This window comes from Salmo trutta, chromosome 13 (genome assembly GCF_901001165.1).
Source record: "Salmo trutta chromosome 13, fSalTru1.1, whole genome shotgun sequence".
In the NCBI taxonomy this organism is placed as follows: Eukaryota; Metazoa; Chordata; class Actinopteri; order Salmoniformes; family Salmonidae; genus Salmo; species Salmo trutta.
This window is the reverse complement of record NC_042969.1, coordinates 44,901,095-44,926,399: the sequence shown is the minus strand read 5'-3', so window position 1 is coordinate 44,926,399 and position 25,305 is coordinate 44,901,095. Positions and strand designations below refer to the sequence as shown.

Sequence of the window (25,305 nt, the reverse complement as noted above, 5' to 3'; positions counted from 1 at the left end):
CCTACACAACGGCATGGGTTGGTACAGATACATTGACGACATACTGATGCCGTGGACAGGTGGTGAACAAGAACTCCCTGACTTCTTTGCTCTCCTCAACACATGGAACAAAAACCTGACATTTACCATGGATTTTAGTACTGACCAAATCCAAGACAATCTCCCTGTTGAAAAGTTTTCACATCTCAGGAGATGTGCTTGGACTGAAATTAGTTAATTAAAAGTTTTTTACAAAATGTATGTCACATGCACATGTACTGTGAAATGCCTTTCTTGCTAACTCAAAACACAACAATGCAATATTCAACAACAATGTAATACTAGAAAAAAAACATGAAGAACACAATAAGTAAGTAAGAAAATTGTTGCAACCATATAGGCCTATTTAAAAGAATAGTGATACAGGAAACAAAGCATGCCCACAGCTTGTGGCTGAGTAGTACCAGAGCAAAATTGGAGCAAGAGAAAAGGCTGACACCATCTTCATACTTACATGCTCTGGCATTCAAAAGCAGCCCTTTCTTAGGCTATCAAAGAACTGTCAATTTATAATCATATCAATGGATGGAATCAGTGAATGAATGGCTTCAGCAATCATTACACAGTCTGACAAGCATGCATAACAAATGAGGCCTAATTAAACAAAATAACAATAAAGTTGTTCAATCAAGATAAGTAGTTCAAAGACTTAGTATCTCGCTTCAACGACTTGGTATCTTTTTTGAACGGCTTAGTTAAAAACAAAAAAATGAGATACTAAGTCATTACATAAAGTATTAATATTTTGTTTTTGCCTTGGGCTTCAGGGCTTCTGTATTTTCAGTAGATGTTCAATAACTGTCAACATTTCAACCAACCCTAACCCTCATCCTAACCCTAAACTTAACCCTAACCTTAGCTCTATCCCTAGTCCTAACCTTAACCCTTACCCTAACCGTACGTAACCTTAGCAAGCATTTGCTTATCAACATACAGTTTGTTCATACTATAACCATTTGTAGATCATCTATATGGGACTAAATAAAGTGTGACTGGAAAGGGTTGACTTGGGATCTTTTTCTCCCCATGGATTAAACCAATAACTAGAAATAAGCTGTTTCCTCTATTAAGCTCTGCTTTTCTATAGACAGACAAGTCTATAGCCTTGTGTTTTTTATCCTTTTCATGTTGAGTTTTGGTACTCCCTATTATGTGCGTCATCATATAGAATGTTTTTACTCACCAGTGAATAAGCTGTCTTTTACGCATGTTACTCAGATTGTATATACTCTCATTGTTTATTTACTCATGTTGCCATTATACACTGACGTGATAACATTGTACATATTTTGTCTATGGTTTATTTTCCTATCATTGATGTTTACAATGATTGCACCTCTATTTCTAGAGACACGTCAACTTCTGTCCTTAACGCTGCCTGAAGAAGACTCATTCAGTCGAAATACGCTGCAGTTGTTCATCCCAATGTTATGTAAACTATAGCCTGATCTGCTCCTACTTATGTATTCTTTGTAAAAATGATTTGTAAATTGTTAACTAAAATGTTATTTACTGTATGACAAATTATTACTACTATAAATATTCTTTATACAGATTTCTAATACAATTTAATTATACTCCCCTAACATCTCTCACTGCAAAGTTAAAGAATCAAGGAGTTAGTTGGCCAATCCTTAATAAGGAGACAATCCTACAATACAGCAGACCCAATCTGATGAGATTTGTATCGAAACAAAACCAAAAACAAGAACAACCAAACAGCAATACACATATCAACAACAATACACATACAGTTGAAGACAGAAGTTTACACACACTTAGATTGGAGTCATTAAAAGTAGTTTTCCAACCACTCCACAAATTTCTTGTTTAACAAACTATAGTTTTGCAAATTCGGTTAGGACATGTACTTTGTCTGGCTCTTCCTTGGGAGCAATTTCCAAATGCCTGAAGGTACCACGTTTATCTATACAAACAATAGTACGCAAGTATAAACACCATTGGACCACACAGCCGTCATACCGCTCAGGAAGGAGACGCGTTCTGTCTCCTAAAGATGAATGTACTTTGGTGCAAAAAGTGCAAATCAATCCCAGAACAACAGCAAAGAACCTTGTGAAGATGCTGGAGAAAACAGGTACAAAAGTATCTATATCCACAGTAAAATGAGTCCTATATCAACATAACCTGAAAGGCCGCTCAACAAGGAAGAAGCCACTGCTCCAAAACCGCAATTAAAAAGCCAGACTGCGGTTTGCAACTGCACATGGGGACAAAGATCATACTTTTTGGAGAAATGTCCTCTGGTCTGATGAAACAAAAATATAACTATTTAGCCATAACGACCATCGCTATGTTTGGAGGAAAAAGGGGGAGGCTCGCAAGCCAGAGAACACCATCCCAACCGTGAAGCACGGGGGTGGCAGCATCATGTTGTGGGGGTGCTTTGCTGCAGGAGGGACTGGTGCACTTCACAAAATAGATGGCATTATGAGGCGGGAAAATTATGTGGCTGTATTGAAGCAACATCAAGACATCAGTCAGGAAGTTAAAGCTTGGTCGCAAATGGGTCTTCCAAGTGGACAATGAAAACATACGTACTCATTTTATCAACATACTCACATACCCAAGATGTGTTTGAATACCCATACTAATGTACTATATAGTACATACTTAATGAGTATATACTTCATAATATATACTGTTAGTTAATTTGAGTATATTTTAAAGAAACGGTACTCTTTCAGTTCAGCGTCGCATGTCAACCGGGAGTTGATGCTGTTGCTATGCAGCCTCTTGTTAACTTGTTAGCATAACAAATTACTAGTTACACATTTTACGACTTCGGGTGTTTGGAAATTCAGACTGTTCAAAGTGCACACTGCCAGCTCTGGCCAAGGAGCAGGGTTGATCCAAGTTCTCTGACCAAAGGCAGTCAAGCACCCAAGCTAACTGGCTAAAGTTGGCTAGCTTGCTAGCTACTTCCAGACACAAATAAGAGAACACCTCCTTTTTCTGACCATTCTACTCATTCTAACAGAGCTGGTTAGGCTTTTTTCATGTTATCCAAAGCGTTGGTTACTAACCATGCTGCTGGCAACATTTTAATTACCTTTTTCCCCCAACGTTTACTGACACCGGCCATATTCAACGGGTGTTGAGCGTTCCATAAATTCAACAGTTATTCTGCGCACTGGTACATTCAGACGAGAGTGCTCATTGACAAAGAGACAAACCGTCAGCTCCTCACGGGGGTTTGAAAAATTATTTAAATGCTGTCCAAGGGTGTCAACTGTCTCTACCTTGTGTCAGTCCATAACTGGTTTGTATAGGGTTGTTTTTGGGGGAGGTCCCTGTTTTCCCACCTCCCCCCACTGCCCTCTGTTTGGTAGGTTTGTTTCGACGTTTTCTAGTGAAATGTTCGTTCTTTCCGCTTGTAACAAGGAAAGTTCCTACCCAATAATGGTTGTCGTCCAGCCCGTCCATCAGCACTGGCTCACCCTCCCCTTCCTCTTCCTCTGTCTATTGTTTGGAGGAGTTCCCTGAGCCTGCCACTGCTGGCCCCGTTCTTGATAAAAAGTCAGAGTTAATGTGGGCGGTGTATGGAACGGATTTCCAATGCTCATGGGCCGCCTCCTAGGGGTCTGCTGGTCCCGCGGTTATATCAGGTGTTGTTGGGGGCAGAACTGTGGCTGGTGAGACGGCTGAGCGATCTGCTGTCGGACAACCAGGGCTGGTGCTAGTGCAGTGGATACAGGGGTATAATAGGAGGGTGGAAAGTCATTTTCTTCATCATCCCTGTTTCTCCTTCTTTTCTTATCTTCCTCCATGTGTTTCTTCTTTCACTGTTATTCCTTTAACCTGTTGAGGATCTTATCCCGATCTTATCCCGGTATTGGGATTCATTGTCATGTGACCATGGCGGGGAATTCAAAACTGCAAGAGTAATCATTTCAAAAAATCAAATAATCAACTATTTTCCTCCATTTGAAAGATATATCTCCTAAATCTAACCACGCTGTCCGATTTTCAGAGGCATTACGGAGAATGCATAAAGTTAGGTTATGTGAGGAGAGTACATTGACAATAGCTGCGTGTAATGTTTAGCCAATTCAAAGAAGGGCATCAACAGACAGAAAACTAGCTAGAATTATGCACTTACCTTTGACAATCTGCATCAGATGACACTCATAGGACATTATGTTATACAATACATGCATTTTTAGTTCCATCAAGTTCATATTTATATCCAAAAACAGCATTTACAGTCGCGGTGAAATTCAGAATTTTTTTCGGCTCGAATGCACCCAGTGAATCCAGCATTACAAATCACGGAATTACTATTCGAAAACATTGGTAAATTATAATATTGTCATTCAAAGAATAATATATTATCATCTCGTAATTGCTACCGAATGGCCAGATCTCAAAATAACTTTACTGGGAAATCACATTTTGCATAAACTGGGTACTATGCTAACAACAATAAGCTATATGCTAAGCTAAGCTAAGCTATACCGTTAGCATTAGCATCATCTAATATCGATAATAACATTCTAAATATCCCCTTACCTTTGATTATCTCCATCAGAAGGCGCTGCCAGAGATCCCAGGTCCAGAACAAATGTGGTTTCTTTTGACAAAGTTCATAATTTATGTCCAAATAGTTAGCGTTCAGTAGGCTCCCACAAAATGAGGTGGGCAGTGTAAAGTCACGTCGAAAAGCTAAAGAAAACCTAGTAAATAATCTATTTACGTTTGTTTAAACATGTCAAACGTTGTTCATCATTAATCTTTTGGTCCATTTTTAACGTGAAACATCAGTAAACATCAGTAATATTTTCACACAACCTATCAAGTGTCTAGAATAAACGATAATGACAAAGGCACTCTTCTCAGATTCATGCGCAGGCGCAAAAAATGAAGTGATGACGTGTCAACTTGTAAGCTTTCTTATTCGGTCTGTATTCATCACAGATGCTTCCAACAACTTTCTAAAGATCGTTGACATCTAGTGGAAGCAGTAGGAGTTGCGAACTGAATCCTTTCTCACTGTGGTATCTTTAAAACAATGACACTAAATAGTACAGTCACAAAATTCTCATTTTTTTAAATCTATTTTTCACAGGTTTTTGCCTGCAATATGAGTTTTGTTATACTTACAGACACCATTCAAACTGTTTTAGAAAATTCAGAGTGTTTTCTATCCGAATGTGTTAATAATATGCATATCCTAGCTTCTGAGTTGGTGTAGGAGGCAGTTAAAAATTGCCACATATTTTTTTCAAAATTCTCAATACTGCCCCCGTGGCCCGTAGAGGTTAACTTTCCTGTCTGACTGTCTTTCGGCTTCCCTCTCCCACTTTCTAAACATACCTAAATCTATTTCACATTTCTTGCCTTTCTTGGTTTCATCAAACTTTGTGTTCCAAAGGCACGTTTCGTTAGCTTGTCCAGGTTTATCATTTTAAAAGCCTAATTGATCAATAGAAAACCCTTTTGCAATTATGTTAGCACAGCTGAAAACTGTTGTTCTAATTAAAGAAGCAATAAAACTGGCCTTAGACTAGTTGAGTATCTGGAGCATCAGCATTTGTGGGTTCGATTGCAGGCTCAAAATGGCCAGAAGCAAATAACTTTCTTCTGAAATTTGTCAGTCTATTCTTGTTCTGAGAGGTTATTCCATGCGAGAAATTGCCAAGAAACTGAGGATATTGTACAACGCTGTGTACTACTCCCTTCACAGAATAGCGAAAACTGGAGTGGGAAGCAGCGGTGCACAACTGACCAAGAGGACAAGTACATTAGAGTGTCTAGTTTGAGAAACAGACTCCTCACAAGTCCTCAACTGGCAGCTTCATTAAATAGCACTCGTAAAACACCAGTCTCAACGTCAACAGTGATGAGGCCATATCTCAGACTGGCCAATAAAAAGAAAAGATTAAGTTGGGCAAAAGAACACAGACACTGGACACGGGAACTCTGCCTAGAAGGCCAGCATCCCAGAGTCACCTCTTCACTGTTGACATTAAGACTGGTGTTGAGACTCGTAATCATGTCATATCATCCAGTGGCCTCTTCTCTGCTTCAACAGATAAACACAACCCCTTTCCATTACCAGCATACTTCTGCAACAAAAACATACCAATCGGAGATGTCCCTGCTCCTACAGGGTCACCATGCTTCAACAGGGTGTTTGCCATAGAATTACTTCCAGGACTTCTCCTACCTAGAAACTCTGTTATATCAACGTTTCTAACTAGGGGTGTCTTTTGCTCCAACAAATAACCTAATGTGCACAACCTGTTCCCTGAACGGGATTTTCTATGATGTTTAAAAGATCATTCTCACCCTTAATTTATTTTGTCTGTTTGGAATGATGTATCCACTTACTGACGCTCCCCGCCAGGTCCGAGGCGGGTCCCTCCTGCTCTACCTAAGCGGAGTGTGGGCTACCCTAAGCCATGACTAACGCAGCCCCTGCGTGCAGTTTAACCTCGGTCTCCTCAGAAGCAATGGATGCCTAACTCCTCAGTTAGCCATCCCACTGCTGTCACTAAATTGTCGTAGAAATTCTAATCAAAGGGAAGAGAGACTGCAGATTCTTTCAAACACCACTTTATTATAAGATTTGCAAAATGGAGCAGATAACTATGCACTTCAACAGTTGCGCAGATAAGGCCCAACAAACAGTGTCGGTTCTCAGCTTTTATAGAGAAGTACATCCTTTTTGTATACGTAGTGGTCAGCAGATAGTGTGTAAATGGCAATTAGTTGTCTGTGCTGATTTAAGAGGAGGTTTCATAAATTGCAGCCCAAATAAATGCTTCACACAAGTAATAAAGACATCTCAACATCAACTGTTCAGAGGAGACTGCGTGAATCAGGCCTTCATTGTAAAATTTCTGCAAAGAAACCAGTACTAAACGGCACCAATGAGAAGAAAAGACTTGCTTGGGCCAAGAAATACGAGCAATGGATATTAGACCAGTGGAAATCTGTCCTTTGGTCTGATGAGTCCAAATGTACGATTTTTGGTTCCAACCGCCATGTCTTTGTGAGACGCCTAGTAGGTGAAGCATGGAGGAGGAGGTGTGATGGTGTGGGAGTGCTTCGCTGGTGACATTGTCAGTGATTTATTTAGAATTCAAGGCACTCTTAAACATTATGGCTACCACAGCAGTCTGCAGCGATGCGCCATCCCATCTGGTTTGAGCTTAGTGGGACTACCATTTGTTTTTCAACATGACAATGACCCAAAGCACATCTCCAGGTTGTGTAAGGGCTATTTGACCAAGAAGGAGTGTGATGGTGTGCTGCATCAGATGACCTGACCTCCACAATCACCCGACCTCAAACCAATTGAGATGGTTTGGGATGAGATGGACCGCAGAGTGAAGGAAAAGCATCCAACAAGTGCTCAGCATATGTGGGAACTCCTTCAAGACTGTTGCAGAAAATGCCAAGAGTGTGCAAAGCTGTCATCAAGGCATTGAAAAATCGAAAATTTTAAATATATTTTGATTTGTTTAACCTCTCTAGGGTATGTGGGACGAAATCGTCCCACCTACTCAACAGCCAGTGGAATCCCGTGACGCGATATTCAAATACCTTAGAAATGCTATTACTTAAATTTCTCAAACATATGACTATTTTACACCATTTTAAAGACAAGACTCTCATTAATCTTACCACACTGTCCGATTTCAAAAAGGCTTTACAACGAAAGCAAAACATTAGATTATGTCAGCAGAGTACCCAGCCAATAATCAGACACCCATTTTTCCAGCAAGCATATAATGTCACATAAACCCAAACCACAGCTAAATGCAGCACTAACCTTTGATGATCTTCACCAGATGACACACCTAGGACATTATGTTATACAATACATGCATGTTTTGTTCAATCAAGTTCATATTTATATCAAAAAACAGCTTTTTACATTAGCATGTGACGTTCAGAACTAGCATACCCACCGCAAACTTCCGGTGAATTTACTAAATTACTCACGATAAACGTTCACAAAAAACATAACAATTAATTTAAGAATTATAGATACAGGCCTCCTTTATGCAATCGCTATGTCCGATTTTAAAATAGCTTTTCGGTGAAAGCACATTTTGCAATATTCTGAGTAGACAGCACGCCATCATGGGCTAGCTATTTTGACACCCACCAAGTTTGGCACTCACCAAACTCCGATTTACTATAAGACAAATTGGATTATATTTGCTGTTCTTCATCAGAATGCACTCCCAGGACTTCTACTTCAATAACAAATGTTGGTTTGGTTCAAAATAATCCATAGTTATGTTCAAAAATCCTCTGTTTTGTTCGTGCGTTCAAGACATTTACATTTACATTCAAGTCATTTAGCAGACGCTCTTATACAGAGCGACTTACAAATTGGTGCATTCACCTTATGATATCCAGTGGAACAACCACTTTACAATAGTGCATCTAAATCTTTTAAAAGGGGGGGGGTTAGAGGGATTACTTTATCCTATCCCAGGTATTCCTTAAAGAGGTGGGGTTTCAGGTGTCTCCGGAAGGTGGTGATTGACTCCGCTGTCCTGGCGTCGTGAGGGAGCTTGTTCCACCATTGGGGTGCCAGAGCAGCGAACAGTTTTGACTGGGCTGAGCGGGAACTGTGCTTCCTCATAGGTAGGGGGCGAGCAGGCCAGAGGTGGATGAACGCAGTGCCCTTGTTTGGGTGTAGGGCCTGATCAGAGCCTGAAGGTACGGAGGTGCCGTTCCCCTCACAGCTCCGTAGGCAAGCACCATGGTCTTGTAGCGGATGCGAGCTTCAACTGGAAGCCAGTGGAGAGAGCGGAGGAGCGGGGTGACGTGAGAGAACTTGGGAAGGTTGAACACCAGACGGGCTGCGGCGTTCTGGATGAGTTGTAGGGGTTTAATGGCACAGGCATGGAGCCCAGCCAACAGCGAGTTGCAGTAATCCAGACGGGAGATGACAAGTGCCTGGATTAGGACCTGTGCCGCTTCCTGTGTGAGGCAGGGTCGTACTCTGCGAATGTTGTAGAGCATGAACCTACAGGATCGGATCACCGCCTTGATGTTAGTGGAGAATGACAGGGTGTTGTCCAGGGTCACGCCAAGGTTCTTAGCACTCTGGGAGGAGGACACAAGGGAGTTGTCAACCGTGATGGCGAGATCATGGAACGGGCAGTCCTTCCCCGGGAGGAAGAGCAGCTCCGTCTTGCCGAGGTTCAGCTTGAGGTGGTGATCCGTCATCCACACTGATATGTCTGCCAGACATGCAGAGATGCGATTCGCCACCTGGTTATCAGAGGGGGAAAGGAGAAGATTAATTGTGTGTCATCTGCATAGCAATGATAGGAGAGACCATGTGAGGATATGACAGAGCCAAGTGACTTGGTGTATAGCGAGAATAGGAGAGGGCCTAGAACAGAGCCCTGGGGACACTAGTGGTGAGAGCACGTGGTGCGGAGACAGATTCTCACCACGCCACCTGGTAGGAGCGACCTGTCAGGTAGGACGCAATCCAAGCATGGGCCGCGCCGGAGATGCCCAGCTCGGAGAGGGTGGAGAGGAGGATCTGATGGTTCACAGTATCAAAGGCAGCAGATAGGTCTTGAAGGATGAGAGCAGAGGAGAGCGAGTTAGCTTTAGCAGTGCGGAGAGCCTCCGTGACACAGAGGAGCAGTCTCAGTTGAATGCCCAGTCTTGAAACCTGACTGATTAGGATCAAGAAGGTCATTCTGAGAGAGATAGCAGGAGAGCTGGCCAAGGACGGCACGTTCAAGGGTTTTGGAGAGAAAAGAAAGAAGGGATACTGGTCTGTAGTTGTTGACATCGGAGGGATCGAGTGTAGGTTTTTTCAGAAGGGGTGCAACTCTCGCTCTCTTGAAGACGGAAGAGACGTAGCCAGCGGTCAAGGATGAGTTGATGAGCGAGGTGAGGTAGGGGAGGTCTCCGGAAATGGTCTGGAGAAGAGAGGAGGGGATAGGGTCAAGTGGGCAGGTTGTTGGGCGGCCGGCCGTCACAAGACGCAAGATTTCATCTGGAGAGAGAGGGGAGAAAGAGGTCAAAGCACAGGGTAGGGCAGTGTGAGCAGGACCAGCGGTGTCGTTTGACTTAGCAAACGAGGATCGGATGTCGTCAACCTTCTTTTCAAAATGGTTGACGAAGTCATCCGCAGAGAGGGAGGAGGGGGGGAGGAGGATTCAGGAGGGAGTGAAGGTAGCAAAGAGCTTCCTAGGGTTAGAGGCAGATGCTTGGAATTTAGAGTGGTAGAAAGTGGCTTTAGCAGCAGAGACAGAAGAGGAAAATGTAGAGAGGAGGGAGTGAAAGGATGCCAGGTCCGCAGGGAGGCGAGTTTTCCTCCATTTCCACTCGGCTGCCCGGAGCCCTGTTCTGTGAGCTCGCAGTGAGTCGTCGAGCCACGGAGCAGGAGGGGAGGACCGAGGATAGGGGACAGAGAAAATCAAAGGATGCAGAAAGGGAGGAGAGGAGGGTTGAGGAGGCAGAATCAGGAGATAGTTTGGAGAAGGTTTGAGCAGAGGGAAGAGATGATAGGATGGAAGAGGAGAGAGTAGCGGGAGAGAGAGAGCGAAGGTTGGGACGGCGCAATACCATCCGAGTAGGGGCAGAGTGAGAAGTGTTGGATGAGAGCGAGAGGGAAAAGGATACAAGGTAGTGGTCGGAGACTTGGAGGGGAGTTGCAATGAGATTAGTGGAAGGACAGCATCTAGTGAAGATGAGGTCAAGCGTATTGCCTGCCTTGTGAGTAGGGGGGGAAGGTGAGAGGGTGAGGTCAAGAGAGGAGAGGAGTGGAAAGAAGGAGGCAAAGAGGAATGAGTCAAAGGTAGACGTGGGGAGGTTAAAGTCACCCAGAAATGTGAGAGGTGAGCCATCCTCAGGAAAGGAACTTATCAAGGCGTCAAGCTCATTGATGAACTCTCCAAGGGAACCTGGAGGGCGATAAATGATAAGGATGTTACGCTTGAAAGGGCTGGTAACTGTGACAGCATGGAATTCAAATGAGGAGATAGACAGATGGGTCAGTGGAGAAAGAGAGAATGTCCATTTGGGAGAGATGAGGATTCCAGTGCCACCACCCCGCTGGCTCGATGCTCTAGGGGTATGCGAGAACACGTGGGGAGACGAGGAGAGAGCAGTAGGAGTAGCAGTGTTATCTGTGGTAATCCATGTTTCCGTCAGCGCCAGGAAGTCTAGGGACTGGAGGGTAGCATAGGCTGAGATGAACTCAGCCTTGTTGGCCGCAGACCGGCAGTTCCAGAGGCTGCCAGAGACATGGAACTCCACGTGGGTCGTGCGCGCTGGGACCACCAGGTTAGAGTGGCAGCGGCCACGCGGTGTGAAGCGTTTGTATGGCCTGTGCAGAGGGGAGAGAACAGGGATAGACAGACACAGAGTTGACAAGCTACAGAAGAGGCTACGCTAATGCAAAGGAGATTGGAATGACAAGTGGACTACACGTCTCGAATGTTCAGAAAGTTAAGCTTACGTTGCAAAAATCTTATTGACTAAAATGACGAAAATGATACAGTACTGCTGGCTGGTGGAGTAGGCTAGCTAGCAGTGGCTGCGTTGTTGACTTTGTTTGAACGTGTAGCTGGCTAGGTAACCTCGATAGTTTCAGTACTACACCTTGTCATGATACAAAAGCAACTTTGTAGCTAGCTAACATAACACTAATCAAGACGTTCCTTTGTAATGTATTTAGTTTCTACAATGCTGCTCGTCGGTAATAGTTGGCTAGGTTTGGAAAAATGGCGTCGCGGGGGACGGAAATAGCTGGCTAGCTAACCTCGATAATTACTAAACTACACAATTATCAAGCTATGACAAAGACAACTATGTAGCTAGCTAGCTAACACTGCACTAGTCAAATCGTTCCGTTGTAATGTATTAGTATCTACAGCGCTGCTAGTCGGTAACGGTTGGCTAGCTAGCAGTGGGTTTGATGATGACTAGGTGTGTTGACTAAGTCTGGAGTCTGGACAACGGCGTCGCGTCGCGGCTGGCTAGCTAACCTCGATAATTACTCTAAACTACACAATTATCTTAGATACAAAGACAGCAAAGACAACTATGTAGCTAGCTAACTAACACTAACACTACACTAATCAAGTCGTTCCGTTGTAATGTAATAGTTTCTACAGTGCTGCTAGTCAGTAGAAGTTGGCTAGTTGGCTAGCTAGCAGTGTTGACTAGCTAGCTAGCAGTGTTGACTACGTTAGGAGGGCGAAAATAGCTAACCTCGATAATTACTCTAATTACTCTAAACTACACAATTATCTTTGATACAAAGATGGCTATGTAGCTAGACACTATCCGAAGGGTAACGAAGGGTGACGCGCCGGCGCGTATCGTGACAAAAAATATCTAAATATTCCATTACCGTACTTCGAAGCATGTCAAACGCTCCAGTCTCATTGTTCTCAGATCGACCACTTACCAAATGCGCTACTGTTTTTCAGCCATGGCCTGCAAAGTCATCATTCAATGTTCTGCCGCCTTCTGAGAGCCTATGGGAGCCGTAGGAAGTGTCACGTTACAGCAGAGATCCTCAGTTTTCAATAAAGAGAGTGTAGAAGGCCAAGAAATGGTCATTGAGGGCACTTCCTGTTTGGAATCTTCTCAGGTTTTTGCCTGCCATATGAGTTCTGTTATACTCACAGACACCATTCAAACAGTTTTAGAAACTTTAGGGTGTTTTCTATCCAAATCAAAGAATTATATGCATATTCTAGTTTCTGGCCAGTAGTAATAACCAGATTAAATCGGGTACGTTTTTTATCCGGCCGTGCAAATGCTGCCCCCTACCCGAGATGTTAACACTTTATTGGTTACTACATGATTCCATAAGTGCTATTTTATAGTTTTGATGTATTCACTATTATTCTATAATGTAGAAAGTAGCAAAAATAAAGAAAAAACATTGATTGAGAAGGTGTGTCCAAACTTTTTTGACTGGTATTATACATGTTGTTGCTATTATTAGGCTAACAGGAGAACGCATATCTTTGGACAGATCCAGGGAGGCCCGCCCCGAGTCCCAGGGATTGCTGGTGGTCATGGGGACAAAGAAAGTCGCTTCCTTCCGCTGGCAAGTTGAAATAAAATAGAATGGATAGTTAATTTATAATTTAATAGGCTAGGCAACTTATTGGAGATGTCAGAATCATTGGGATACCAATAGCTACTGTAGGCCATATGCGTTTAATTTTAATTCCAAAGTTCCAATTAGTTGTTTACTCACATAAATGCTGCATATTATTGTTAAGAAAAAGGATCACTTCCACAGTGGAGGGTTCAGGCATGGTTCTCCTTTTCTTCTATGGTCCAGCTTGCCGTGTTGGATACTCATTTGCTGCTGCTGTCCGGGACGCAAATCACACTTCTCGCCAACTTGGCTCGCCGTAGATATACTGTGCTCTTTTGGACCTCCACCAGCCCAACAGATCTCTTTTGTCTGCCATCACAGGCCTCTGTTGTGTATCTTGTCACGTCGTCATCATCTTCTTCATCAGCATTCTCTGTGACTTTTTTCCACTCTGAAAAGTCCAACTCTCTTCTCTTGGCGGGTTGTGGCACAGACGTATCGTATTCTGTAGGGTTCCTCTGATGGTGGCACAGACATGGATTGTAAAAGTTTGTGCACATGGTCATAGACGTCTTGCCTGTTTTGGGCGGCCAGCATCCTCAACTGGTTGAACTTGGGCCAGAGGAATGTTGCCACCTTGTGTAGGTCTTTGATGTTCACCTTCCACTCCAATCAACCGCTGTGACACTGTCGCACAGCAGCCTGCTGTTGCGAGTCAAGTGCGTGGTGCTGACAGTGATACCTTAGTCTCTCTGACCTGAGACAAACCAGGTTAAGAGTAAGATACTTTTCCAGTTCCTTCTGTGCGTCAAAAAATGGCTTTAAGGAACTCCAGGGAATACTGCAGGTAATTCTTTTGACTCTCTCTGCGGGCCTCTTTCTGCAGGCCTCCAGCTTCTCGTGCACTTCATTGTACATGTCCTGGACAGAGTTGAGGGTGAGGTACACCATACTAAAACTTGTGTCTCCCATCTGCTGCTGGATCTTTGAGAGTTGTGCAGCCAGCCCAGACTGCTTGACATAGCTGTAGAGAGTATAATAAGCACATCATAAACTTTCAAACCCGTTGCATGACAAATAAGATGCCCATGGAAAGCTATATGAATGAATTAGGTCTACATTATTATTATTATTATTATTATTATTATTATTATTACTATTATATTGGCTATATTCATTATATTCCTAAATGCACTGTTGCTAAAGGTGTCATATGTTTACATAAAGCAAAATAATTAGGATAACATACTGCATTGTATTTATTTAGCTTATATCATCATATCATAAGTAACCTACCTGACAAGGGACTTTACTGCGGTGAGCGTTTCAGCAATGTCAGGTGCATCGATGGCCAGTGCTGCTCCGCCAAGGCCATGTCACAGCATCGTGTATAGAACTTGGTTCTGGCAGTCCAGTCTCTGATATGACCGAAGGACTAGAACGATGTTGGAGCCCTGGTCAGTTACCCAAACAATTTTGCTTAATGACATAGCGTTGAGGCCAAATTTGGTCACTAGCAGCTTCACTATTTCCCCCGGTTTTGGCATCTTCTGCTGGAAACTGTGCTGTGGTCAGGTTGGAAATCTGGAAATCTGCAGTAATATAATGGCATGTTATCATCAGATAACTAAGCTGCCGATAGTCGTCAGTGCGTATGTCAGGATGTTTCAACTTCTCTGTCAGGTTTTCTCTCTTTTCGTCTGCCAGGCTCAGACATCTGGCGGAGTCTGGTGGAGGGGCAGAACAGAGGTAGCATGCACCTTCCCGTAAGTAGCCAGCACATCAATAAGCTTTTGGGCATGCTCGTCAAAGCCTGCCCCTTCTACAGTATTGAAGGGCCAACATCCTTACAGCAAAAACTGACGGATTTGTCAGGTACCGACAGCTTTACTTTAAGTGGCACAGTTACGTTTTTGTTAACAAATTGCAGACATAGAGGTTTGGCCTGGGGAAGAGGCCGTCGCACCAGGGTATCTATTAAAATGGCACTACAGAGAAGACGTACCAGTTGTCTTGCTGTCATACTTTAAAAATGCCCCGCAACCTTTGCCTTTTTCATTGCCAGAGGATTCGCCAGTGGTTTAACAACCACGTGAAATGTTTTCCAGAGATCAGACTTCCCCTTTCCCTCCTGAGCAGCCAATAGACATCCGCCTGTGGCAAGACCCTTCTTCGCATCCATTTTGCTGTGTTATAACAGTTTTGAGGTTATAACCAATTTATTAATGCAATTATGATTGGCTATCCTATGGTCCGGCCCTACCTTATGTACCCTACATGCAGGGTACATGCACTACATGCAAGTGCCACGTGAATAGAGCATGGTAACGGTTGAAGGGAATAGGGAATGTTTTTGCTGTCTAAACAAATGAGGGATTTCGTTAACAGAACTTTTCAGTAAGAGAAACAACAGGTAAAACAATGAATTAAAATGACTGTAATTAGGTATAGCGTCAGCAACATGGACAACGGGATACACACTATTGCTGGCTGCACTGCCTGTCCTGCTCATTGACAGAGAGGAGGAGAGAGACAAGGTGCTGCATCTTTTTTTATTTTTTTATGTACACAGCTTGACAAGACCGAGCTGGAATTTGAGGCCCGGCTTGGAATGACAACTCTACCCCTAACCTTGAGCCTAATGCTAACCCTAACTCTGAAGAAACAAATACCCATGTACTTGCAAGTGGGGGAAAAAAGTCCAGTGTGGCAGTCCCCTGCACCTCTCCATGTATATGTATGTTTATGTATCTGTGTCTTTCAGAAGGGTTAAAAAGCATAAGTAAAATTTTGGTTGGACCAATAAAGTGATCTTAATCTTAAACAATTCTGCCACTATTGTCATTTGTATCATGGCCATCTGCTGATGACCTGTTTTAACACTGCTGTCTGTCTGTCTGTCCCCCGTGCAGGGTCCAAGTCGCGACCGTTCAGTGAGGAGTACAAGCGGATCCCTCCTCCCAAGCCAAAGAGGAACCCTAACACGCAGCTGAGTACCTCCTTTGATGAGTCCTACATCCAGAATCACGGCAATAGGAAGGAAGGAAGGAGGGAAAAGTCCTCATCGCAGAGCCAGAGCCCAGCCCCAGACACGGAGGACGAGGACGAGCCTGTCTATATCGAGATGGTGGGTAACATTCAGAGGGACCTGAAGCAACGCCTCCTGGAGGACGAGGATCAGAATGAGTCGGTCTATGAGGAAATGAAATACCCCATGTTCGACGACATGCTCCAGGACGCTAAGTGGGAACAGGACATGGAGCAGGGTCGTTCCTCCTCCTCCTACACCACCCCCCGGGGGTCCCTCTGTGACATCCCCGCCCCCTTCCCCAACCTGCTCACCCACCGGCCGCCCTTGCTGGTCTTTCCGCCAGCCCCTGCCCAGTGCTCGCCTAACTCGGATGAGTCACCCCTCACTCCGCTGGACGTCACAAAGCTGCCCATGCTGGAGAATGTTGCCACTGGGTACACCAACAAGCCCGGGGGGGGTGCCTCACCCACGACCTCTGAGGCTCCTCCCCCCTCCTCCTCCCCCCACCACCGCAAGGGGGAGAGAGAGAGAGACAGGAAACGAGAACGAGAGAAGGATAGAGAGCGGGGAGAGCAGGATCTCCAATTCACCCACACTATCACTGCATCTGGTCGCTCCTCTGCCCCTCCCCTGCCCTCCACTCTCTACAAGGCATCGGCGTCGGCCCATGGGTATCCCAGAAGCCATTCCGCGTGTCCCTCACCTGTAAGCATGGGCCGCACGATCACACCGCTCAGCCTCAAGCGCCCACCACCTTATGACGCCCTGAAGATAGGGGGCAGCATGCCCCGATCCACCTCCTCCGTGGCGCATGCGGCCAAGAGCTCAGTTGGTCAGGAAGGGGGAGGCAAACTGAGTAACTCTTCTTCGGCCCACAGCTCCATGCAGAATGTGTCGCGTTCCCGCACCCCTACAAGCCCTCTGGATGAACTCACCAACCTGTTTACCGGTGGCCGGAATATGCTAAAGAAGGGATCGGGAGGGAGGAAGGTCAAGGAGTCCGCTGAATGTGAGTGCCTATGATTAGGTATTGGCACATACAGTATTTTGTGATTGAGGGTTAAATTGTCTCAAATGATCTATGTAAATTCAGAGGGTGACTGCTAAAAAGTTGCTAAAGGGTATTGAATAAATTCACGCATGGATTATACCTGTCAATCTGTCTCCTAACCAGAGACCATGAGAGATACATAGAGAGAGACAGGCCATGTCAGAGAGAAAAAAGAGTGAGAGAGAGAGGCAGTGTCAGAGGGAGAAATATAGAGAAACAGTGTTGGGAATAGAGGAAAAGACACAAAGAGAGAGGGAGGCTGTGTCAGAGGTGTTTTCAAGACGTTCAAACGTTCATAGATGACCAGCAGGGTCAAATAATAATGACGGTGATTGTAGAGGGTACAACAGATCAGCACCTCAGGAGTAAATGTCAGTTGGCTTTTCATAGCTGAGCATTGAGAGGTTGAGACAGCAGGTGTGGTAGAGATAGAGAGAGAGAGGGAGGGAGGGAGAGAGAGAGGGTCGAAAACAGAGCGTCTGGGACAAGATAGCATGTCTGGTGAACAGGTCAGGGTTCCATAGCCACAGGCAAAACAGCAGAAACTGGATCAGCAGCATGGCCAGGTGGACTGGGGACAGCCAGGAGACATCAGACCAGGTAGTCCTGAGGCAGTCCTGAGGCATGGTCCTGTAGAGATGAGTCAGAACAAGCCAGAACTGTGAGATATAGTAGGGAGTTGTGGTTTCCAACAGACCAATATTCTACATAGTTTAGTGCAGAACATGTGGCAATAAACTACAATGACCATAATGCATTGCTCATTAGCTTTGGGGCATCAGGAAGCCTAGTGGTCAGAGCATTGGGCCAGTAACCAAAAGGTTGCTGGATTGAATCCCAGAGCTGACAAGGTAAAAAATCTGTCATTCTACACCTGAGCAAGGCAGTTCTGTTCTCTGGGTGCCGAAGACTTGGATGTTGATTATGGCAGCCCCCCACACCTCTCTGATTCAAAAGTGTTGGGTTAAATGCGGAAGACACATTTCAGTTGAAGGCATTCAGTTGTACAACTGACTAGGTATCCCCCTTTCCTTTCCTTACTTGTCAGGGAGAGAAGAGAGAACGCACAAGAGAGAAAGAAAGCAGTTGCTTTGCGAGGTACAGTATCTCTACCTAAAAATACATGATCTTAGTCAGTGGTTACAAAAATATATATTTTTAAAACATGTTTTAAAAAACATAAGCCTATGCAACATTAACTTATATAAAAAAAGTCTAAGCCATTATTTGACCAAATAAATTTTGCCTTTACTACTATAGCCCATAGAAACGCATTGAATAATACAGTCATAAATGGCAAAAAAGTTACATAAATAATCAGGAAAAAGGTTTTGAAATGTCTGTCCTGTATCTAGGGGATGTAAGAAAGCTCAGGAAATACAGTTGAAGTCGGAAGTTTACATACACCTTAGCCAAATACATTTAAGCTCAGTTTTTCACAATTCCTGACATTTAATCCTCGTAAAAATTCCCTGTTTTAGGTCAGTTAGGATCACCACTTTTTTTTAAGAATGTGAAATGTCAGAATAATAGTTGTGAGAATGACTTATTTCAGCTTTTATTTCATTCATCACATTCCCAGTGGGTCAGAAGTTTACATACGCTCAATTTGTATCTGGTAGCATTGCCTTTAAATTGTTTAACTTGGGTCAAACGTGTTGGGTAGCATTCCACAAGCTTCCCACAAAAAGTTGGGTGAATTTTGGCCATTCCTCCTGACAGCGCTGGTGTAACTGAGTCAGGTTTGCAGGCCTCCTTGCTCCCACGAGCTATTTCAGTTATGTCCACAAATTTTCTATGGGATTGAGGTCAGGGATTTGTGATTGCTACTCCAATACCTTGACTTTGTTGTCCTTAAGCCATTTTGCCACAACTTTGGAAGTATGCTTGGGGTCATTGTCCATTTGGAAGGCCCATTTACGTCCAAGCTTTAACTTCCTGAATGGTGTTGCTTCAATTTAGCCACATAATTTTCCTTATTCATGATGCCATCTATTTTGTGAAGTGCACCAGTCTCTCCTGCAGCAAAGCACCACCACAACATGATGCTGCCACCCCCGTGCTTCACAGTTGGGATGGGGTTCTTCGGCTTGCAAGCCTCCCCCTTTTTCCTCCAAACATAACGATGGCCAAACAGTTCTATTTTTGTTTCATCAGACCAGAGGACATTTCTCCAAAAAGTACAATCTTTGTCCCCATGTGCAGTTGCAAACCGTAGTCTGGCTTTTTTATGGCGGTTTTGGATCAATGGCTTCTTACTTGCTGAGCGGCCTTTCAGGTTATGTTGATATAGGACTCGTTTTACTGTGGATATAGATATTTTTGTACCTGTTTCCTCCAGCTTCTTCACAAGGTCCTTTGCTGTTGTTCTGGGATTGATTTGCACTTTTCACACCAAAGTACACTCATCTCTAGGAGACAGAACACGTCTTCTTCCTGAGCGGTATGATAGCGTGGTCCAATGGTATTTAAACTTGCATACTATTGCTTGTTGGAAAAATTACTTGTGTCATGCACAAAGTAGATGTCCTAACCGACTTGCCAAAACTATAGTTTGTTAACAAGACATTTGTGGAGTGGTTGAAAAATGAGATTTAATGACCCCAACCTAAGTATATGTAAACTTCCGACTTCAACTGTATTGTGTATGGGTTATCTTCAGACGAGTCCCGTGACACTTGTGAAAAAAACCCGGAGATTACCATTGTGTATGTGAGATTCTCCCCTTTCCTCATAGTGGTCATATTAGTTTGAAGGCCAAACCGTTCGTATGCTGCTGTTTTCGCAAGAAGACCAATTTTCGGGATGTCTCATGCTCTGACAAACATAGCTGTATATCGGCCACCTTCCACCGCAGTTGCAGAAGGCCGACATTGGCGGATGTGGTGGATTGAAACGCAGCCCATGCAAAAAAACTGATATCTGTAGCTTAAATTGACAGATTCTGACGGGGATTTTTTTATTATGTTACTTGAAGGGTGTCAATAGACTCTTAAGGATTCAAAACTGTTCTGTAAGCAGTGAGGTTTGTACAGTAGGCTATAGGCCTATGTTGGCTTTGGTTGAATTGCCCTGCCAATGGTGTTCTTCTCAGACCATTTAGAAATTATATATTTTTTTAAATGTATATGATCACAATGGTAATAGATAATTTGTTGTATTCGTTGTGAGACACAGCGGAGTGAGCATAATAATTTGCCTTCTTTATTTTACTGGACTGATGGCCTGCATCTGATGGTCTGAGGGGAAGGAGGAAAGGAGGCTGCCTCTCACTTGTCTCACCGTTCCTCTGCTCTCCCTCCTTGCACTGAGAAAAGGGGACACAGTCTTCCAGCTGATGCACCAATTCATGTTGCTACATCTACGACCAGAGAAAGTGAAATATTCCTCGATACAAAAAAGACACATGCTACTAATAATAACAACGCAAGCTTATTGAAACACTTTGTTATACTCATTCATTGCATCTCCAGTGCTGGTTGTAGCATGAGTGCAAGTAGGGAGAACATGCATTTTATGACTTACAGTGGCTTTGGAAAGTATTCAGACCCCTTGACTTTTTACACATTTTGTTACATTACAACCTTATTCTAAAATGGATTAAAAAAAATATATATATATCATAAATCTATACACAATACCACATAACGACAAAGCAAAAACTGCTTTTTAGACATTTTAGCCAATTTATATATAAGAAAAATATATCACATTTACATAAGTATTCAGACTATTTAGTCAGTACTTTGTTGAAGGACCTTTAACAGTGATTACAGCATCGACACTCTTGGGTATGATGCTACAAGCTTGGCACACCTGTATTTGGGGAGTTTCTCCCACTCTTCTCTGCAGATCCTCTCAAGCTCTGTCAGGTTGGAAGCTCTATGGACAATTCCTTGAACCTCATGGCTTGGTTTTGCTCGGACATACACTGTCAACTGTGAGACCTCATATAGTCAGGTGTGTGCCTTTCCAAATCATGTCCAATCAATTGAATTTAACACAGGTAGAATCCAAACAAGTTGTAGAAACATCTCAAGGATGATCAATGGAAACAGGATGCACCTGAGCTCAATTTCGAGTCTCATAGCAAATACTTATGTAAATAAGGTATTTTTATTGTTAAAAAATGTGCAGAAATGTCTAAAAAACAGTTTTTGCTTTGTCATTATGGTGTATTGTATGTGGATTGTGATTTCTTTTTTCATTCATTTCAGAATAAGGCTGTAACTTATCAAAATGTGTAAAAAGTCAAGAGGTCTGAATACTTTCCGAAGGCACTCTATAAAAGTGTTGAAGAAAGTATTGACAGTGCTGAATAACAACTTAAGCATGAACTTATAAAAACATCAGCTCTTTGTTGTATTAAATGAGTCTCTCTCTAGTCAGGGTTTTAAAGTTTTGAAATCTCACTGTGTCAACTTTGCTGTCAGCTCAAGGCTTGTTTTTACAGGCTATAGCTTGATGAAACTGTGCAAACAGTAATCTGAGCTATCTGATTGGTCGGCAGTAGGCCTACAGCAGCATTTAATTTGCTCTCTGGGCCTGCCCGGTATGCAGAGTTCTACCTTCAGACACATTAAATGGTTAAAAATGGGAAGTCATTAAATAAAACAAATATTTTATTAAAGTAAATTAACGTGAATAAATTATGGTTAATAAGTGAGAAGCAGTAATGGGCAGTCACTACCACCATGTGACTTTAACCTGTTGAGGCCACGGGTTAGCAATGAACCCTGAGACGGGATTGCTAGCAAGGCTGGAAATTCAAAACATCAAAAATCTAATAATTTCAATTTCTCAAACAATCAACTATTTTACACCATTTAAAAGATAAACATCTCCTTAATCTAACCACATTGTTCGATTTTCAAAGAGGCTTTACGGCAAAATCATAAAGTTAGATTATGTTAGGACAGTACATAGCCACAAAAGTACAAACATCCATTTTCAATTCAAGGTCAGGCGTCACCAAAAGCAGAAACCAGCTAAAATTATGCACCAACCTTTGACAATCTCCATCAGATGACACTCCTAGGACATTATGTTATACAATACATGCATTTTTTGTTCCATCAAGTTCATATTTATATCCAAAAACCGCATTTTACAGTAGCGGTGAAATTCTGATTTTTTTTCTTCTCTGAAATGCTTCCGGTGAACAACGTTACAATTTTCAAAATTACTATTCGAAAACATTGGTAAATTATAATATTGTCATTCAAATAATTATAGTTTAACATTTCGTAAATGATACTGTCTTGCCAGATTTCAAAATAACTTTACTGGGAAATCACAAGTTGCAATAAACCGGGTGCTGTGCTAAGAACAATAAGCTAGCCTAATTAGCTTAGCATCATCTTGTAACCATGTAATATCAATAATACTATTGTCAATAATCCATTACCTTTGATTATCTTCATCCATTGGCAGTTCCAGGAATTCCAGGTCCACAACAAATGTGGTTTCTTTTGACAAAGTTCATAATTGATGTCCAAATAACTCCAAGTTGTTCCATGTTGTTAGCGCTTCGGTGGCTACTAAAAAGTAGCGCGGGGGGGGGGGTGTGAAGTCACGGCGAAAAGTTAAAAAAGTTACAAAAATAATCTATTTATGTTTGTTCAAACATGTCAAACGTTGTTTAGCATCAATCTTTAGAGCCATTTTTAACGTGAAACATCAGTAATGTTTCAACCCGACCTCACCTGTGTCTAGAAAAACGTTTTTTAAAAATGTCTCGTGTCTCATGATTGCGCAGGTGCAGGCCATAATGGAAGTGACGACATCCCAGGGACGTCAACTTCAATGCATTCTAATTTGCTCCCTGTTAATCATAGAAGCTTCAAACAACTTTATAAAGATCGCTGACATCTAGTGGAAGCCGTAGGAGTTGCGAACTGAATCCTTTCTCACTATGGTATCTAATAAACAATGACACTAAATAGTACAGCCACAAAATTCTCATTTTTTTTAATCAATTTTTCTCAGGTTTTTGCCTGCAATATGAGTTTTGTTATACTTACAGACACCATTCAAACTGTTTTAGAAAATTCAGAGTGTTTTCTAAAAGAAGAAATCTGTGTTGTTTACAGCATTCAACCCACATAATGCATATTGCATCTACTGTACTGTGTAAAAATCAAAATCAAAAACTGTGATAATTTTCAACATCGAACCGAAACCAGACCGACCTCAAAAAATACTAATCGCTCAGCACTAGTGTGTGTGCCCGGCTGTATCAGAGAGCCAGCGAGATGTGAGAGAGACAGCAGACAGTGTGTGCTGTGGGATTGAGGGAGCATGGAGGAGGCCAAATCAGCGAGTGTGTGTGCACGGGCACTGTCAACCAGTGTTAGAAGTATGTGTCCAGCAAGGAGAATTAGCATGAGCCCAGAACTTCTTTGACACACTGCCTCTCCCATAAACCTGTCATGATGCAGATCACAAGCACGGCACACACACACAGAAAGAGTCCCTCAATCTCACACAGTCATTCCTCCACACACATGCAAACTAAGAATAAAAAAGCAACTGAAGTACTCAACTCAAAAACATGTTCCGAACCAGTTTTCTCAATGAGATTATTAATCCCCACTTGGAATCCTGGAATCCTGTTAGATAGGACCTTTAACGTTGCTGTGGATGTCGCAGATTGAACCAGATTATAGTGCAAGTGCGCCACAGATTATAGTAAACTCTCATGAGGACCTCTTCACCAGCAACCACATACTGGCATGCAAGGCAAGCCACACGGTAACGCACGGCAAGACAAGCCATAAGGTGATGCACCCGAAATTGGATCAAGAGGGTAAGGTCTGATTTCTGTGTCAAGAACGGCACTGATTTAGGTTAAATCCATTGATTTCAGTTTTTATGAAATAATACACAGAGCTTTTTAATGTTTGGTGTCCATATTAGGAATCTATTCTTCACAGCAACACTATAATTCTGTGTTGACTTGCCGGGCTGATACCAGTCTCCTGTCATAGGACTTGGCTGAGGCTTGTCTTATTGTTTTATTGTTTCTGATTGGCCAAGGCCTTTGCTCTGGTGCCAGGGAGAGATATTTTGGGCCCTCTGATTGGCTGCGATACCTCAACGAAGCTCTGTGCATCCAATAAAAGTATAACCTCCAGGATCCAGCAGCATGGGGCTAGAGAGGCAGGGGAGATTAGAAGATTCTGGAGCATAGCAGTGTAGCAGTGTAGCAGCAATATAACACAGCATGGCTGGCCTATTTATAGGCCTGGCATTGCCTGCATCCTGAGACTCACAGCACAGCACAGAGAGTAGCAGGAATACAAAACTCAAACAGGAATAGTTACAAACACATGGCACATATGATAGTCGAGAGTCATAGTGTTTACCCACATGGAAAATATGTATACAGTACCAGTCACAAGTTTGGACACACCTACTCATTCAAGGGTTTTTCTTTATTTATACTATTTTCTACATTATAGAATAACAGTGAAGACATCAAAACTATGAAATAACACTTATGGAGTCATGTTGTAACTTAAAAAGTGTTAAACAAATTCAAATATATTTTAGATTTTAAATTCTTCAAATTAGCCACCCTTTGCCTTGATGACAGCTTTGCACATTCTTGGCATTCTCTCAACCAATTTCACCTGGAATGCTTTTCCAACAGTCTTTAAGGAGTTCCCACATACTCTTTTTGGCTGCTTTTCATTCACTCTGCGGTCCAACTCATCCCAAACCATCTCAATTGGTTTGAGATCGGGTGATTGTGGAGGCCAGGTCATCTGATGCAGCACTCCATCACACTCCTTCTTGGTCAAATAGCCCTTACACAGCCTGGAGGTGTGTTTTGGGTCATTGTCTTGTTGAAAAACAAATTATAGTCCCACTGCTGTGGTAGCCATGCTGGTTAAGTGTGCCTTGAATTCTAAATAAATCACTGACAGTGTCACCAGCAAAGCACCCCACACCATCACACCTCCTCCTACATTTTACATTTTAGTCATTTAGCAGACGCTCTTATCCAGAGCGACTTACAGTAGTGAATGCATACATTTCAAGTCATTTCATACATTTTTTTTTTTTGGTACTGGCCCCCCGTGGGAATCGAACCCACAACCCTGG

At 43.0% G+C, this 25,305-nt stretch overlaps 1 protein-coding gene across 2 annotated transcripts in view; it reads left to right on the top strand.

Moving 5' to 3' along the window:
- Positions 1–25,305, top strand: part of nyap2a (neuronal tyrosine-phosphorylated phosphoinositide-3-kinase adaptor 2a) — a 157,197-nt gene that overhangs the window by 97,996 nt on the left and 33,896 nt on the right. For both annotated transcript variants that reach the window (XM_029772172.1, XM_029772171.1), the window contains exon 4: positions 16,027–17,154. In XM_029772172.1, coding sequence (XP_029628032.1) covers positions 16,027–17,154 — 1,128 coding nt within the window. The remainder of the gene's footprint in view (positions 1–16,026; positions 17,155–25,305) is intronic.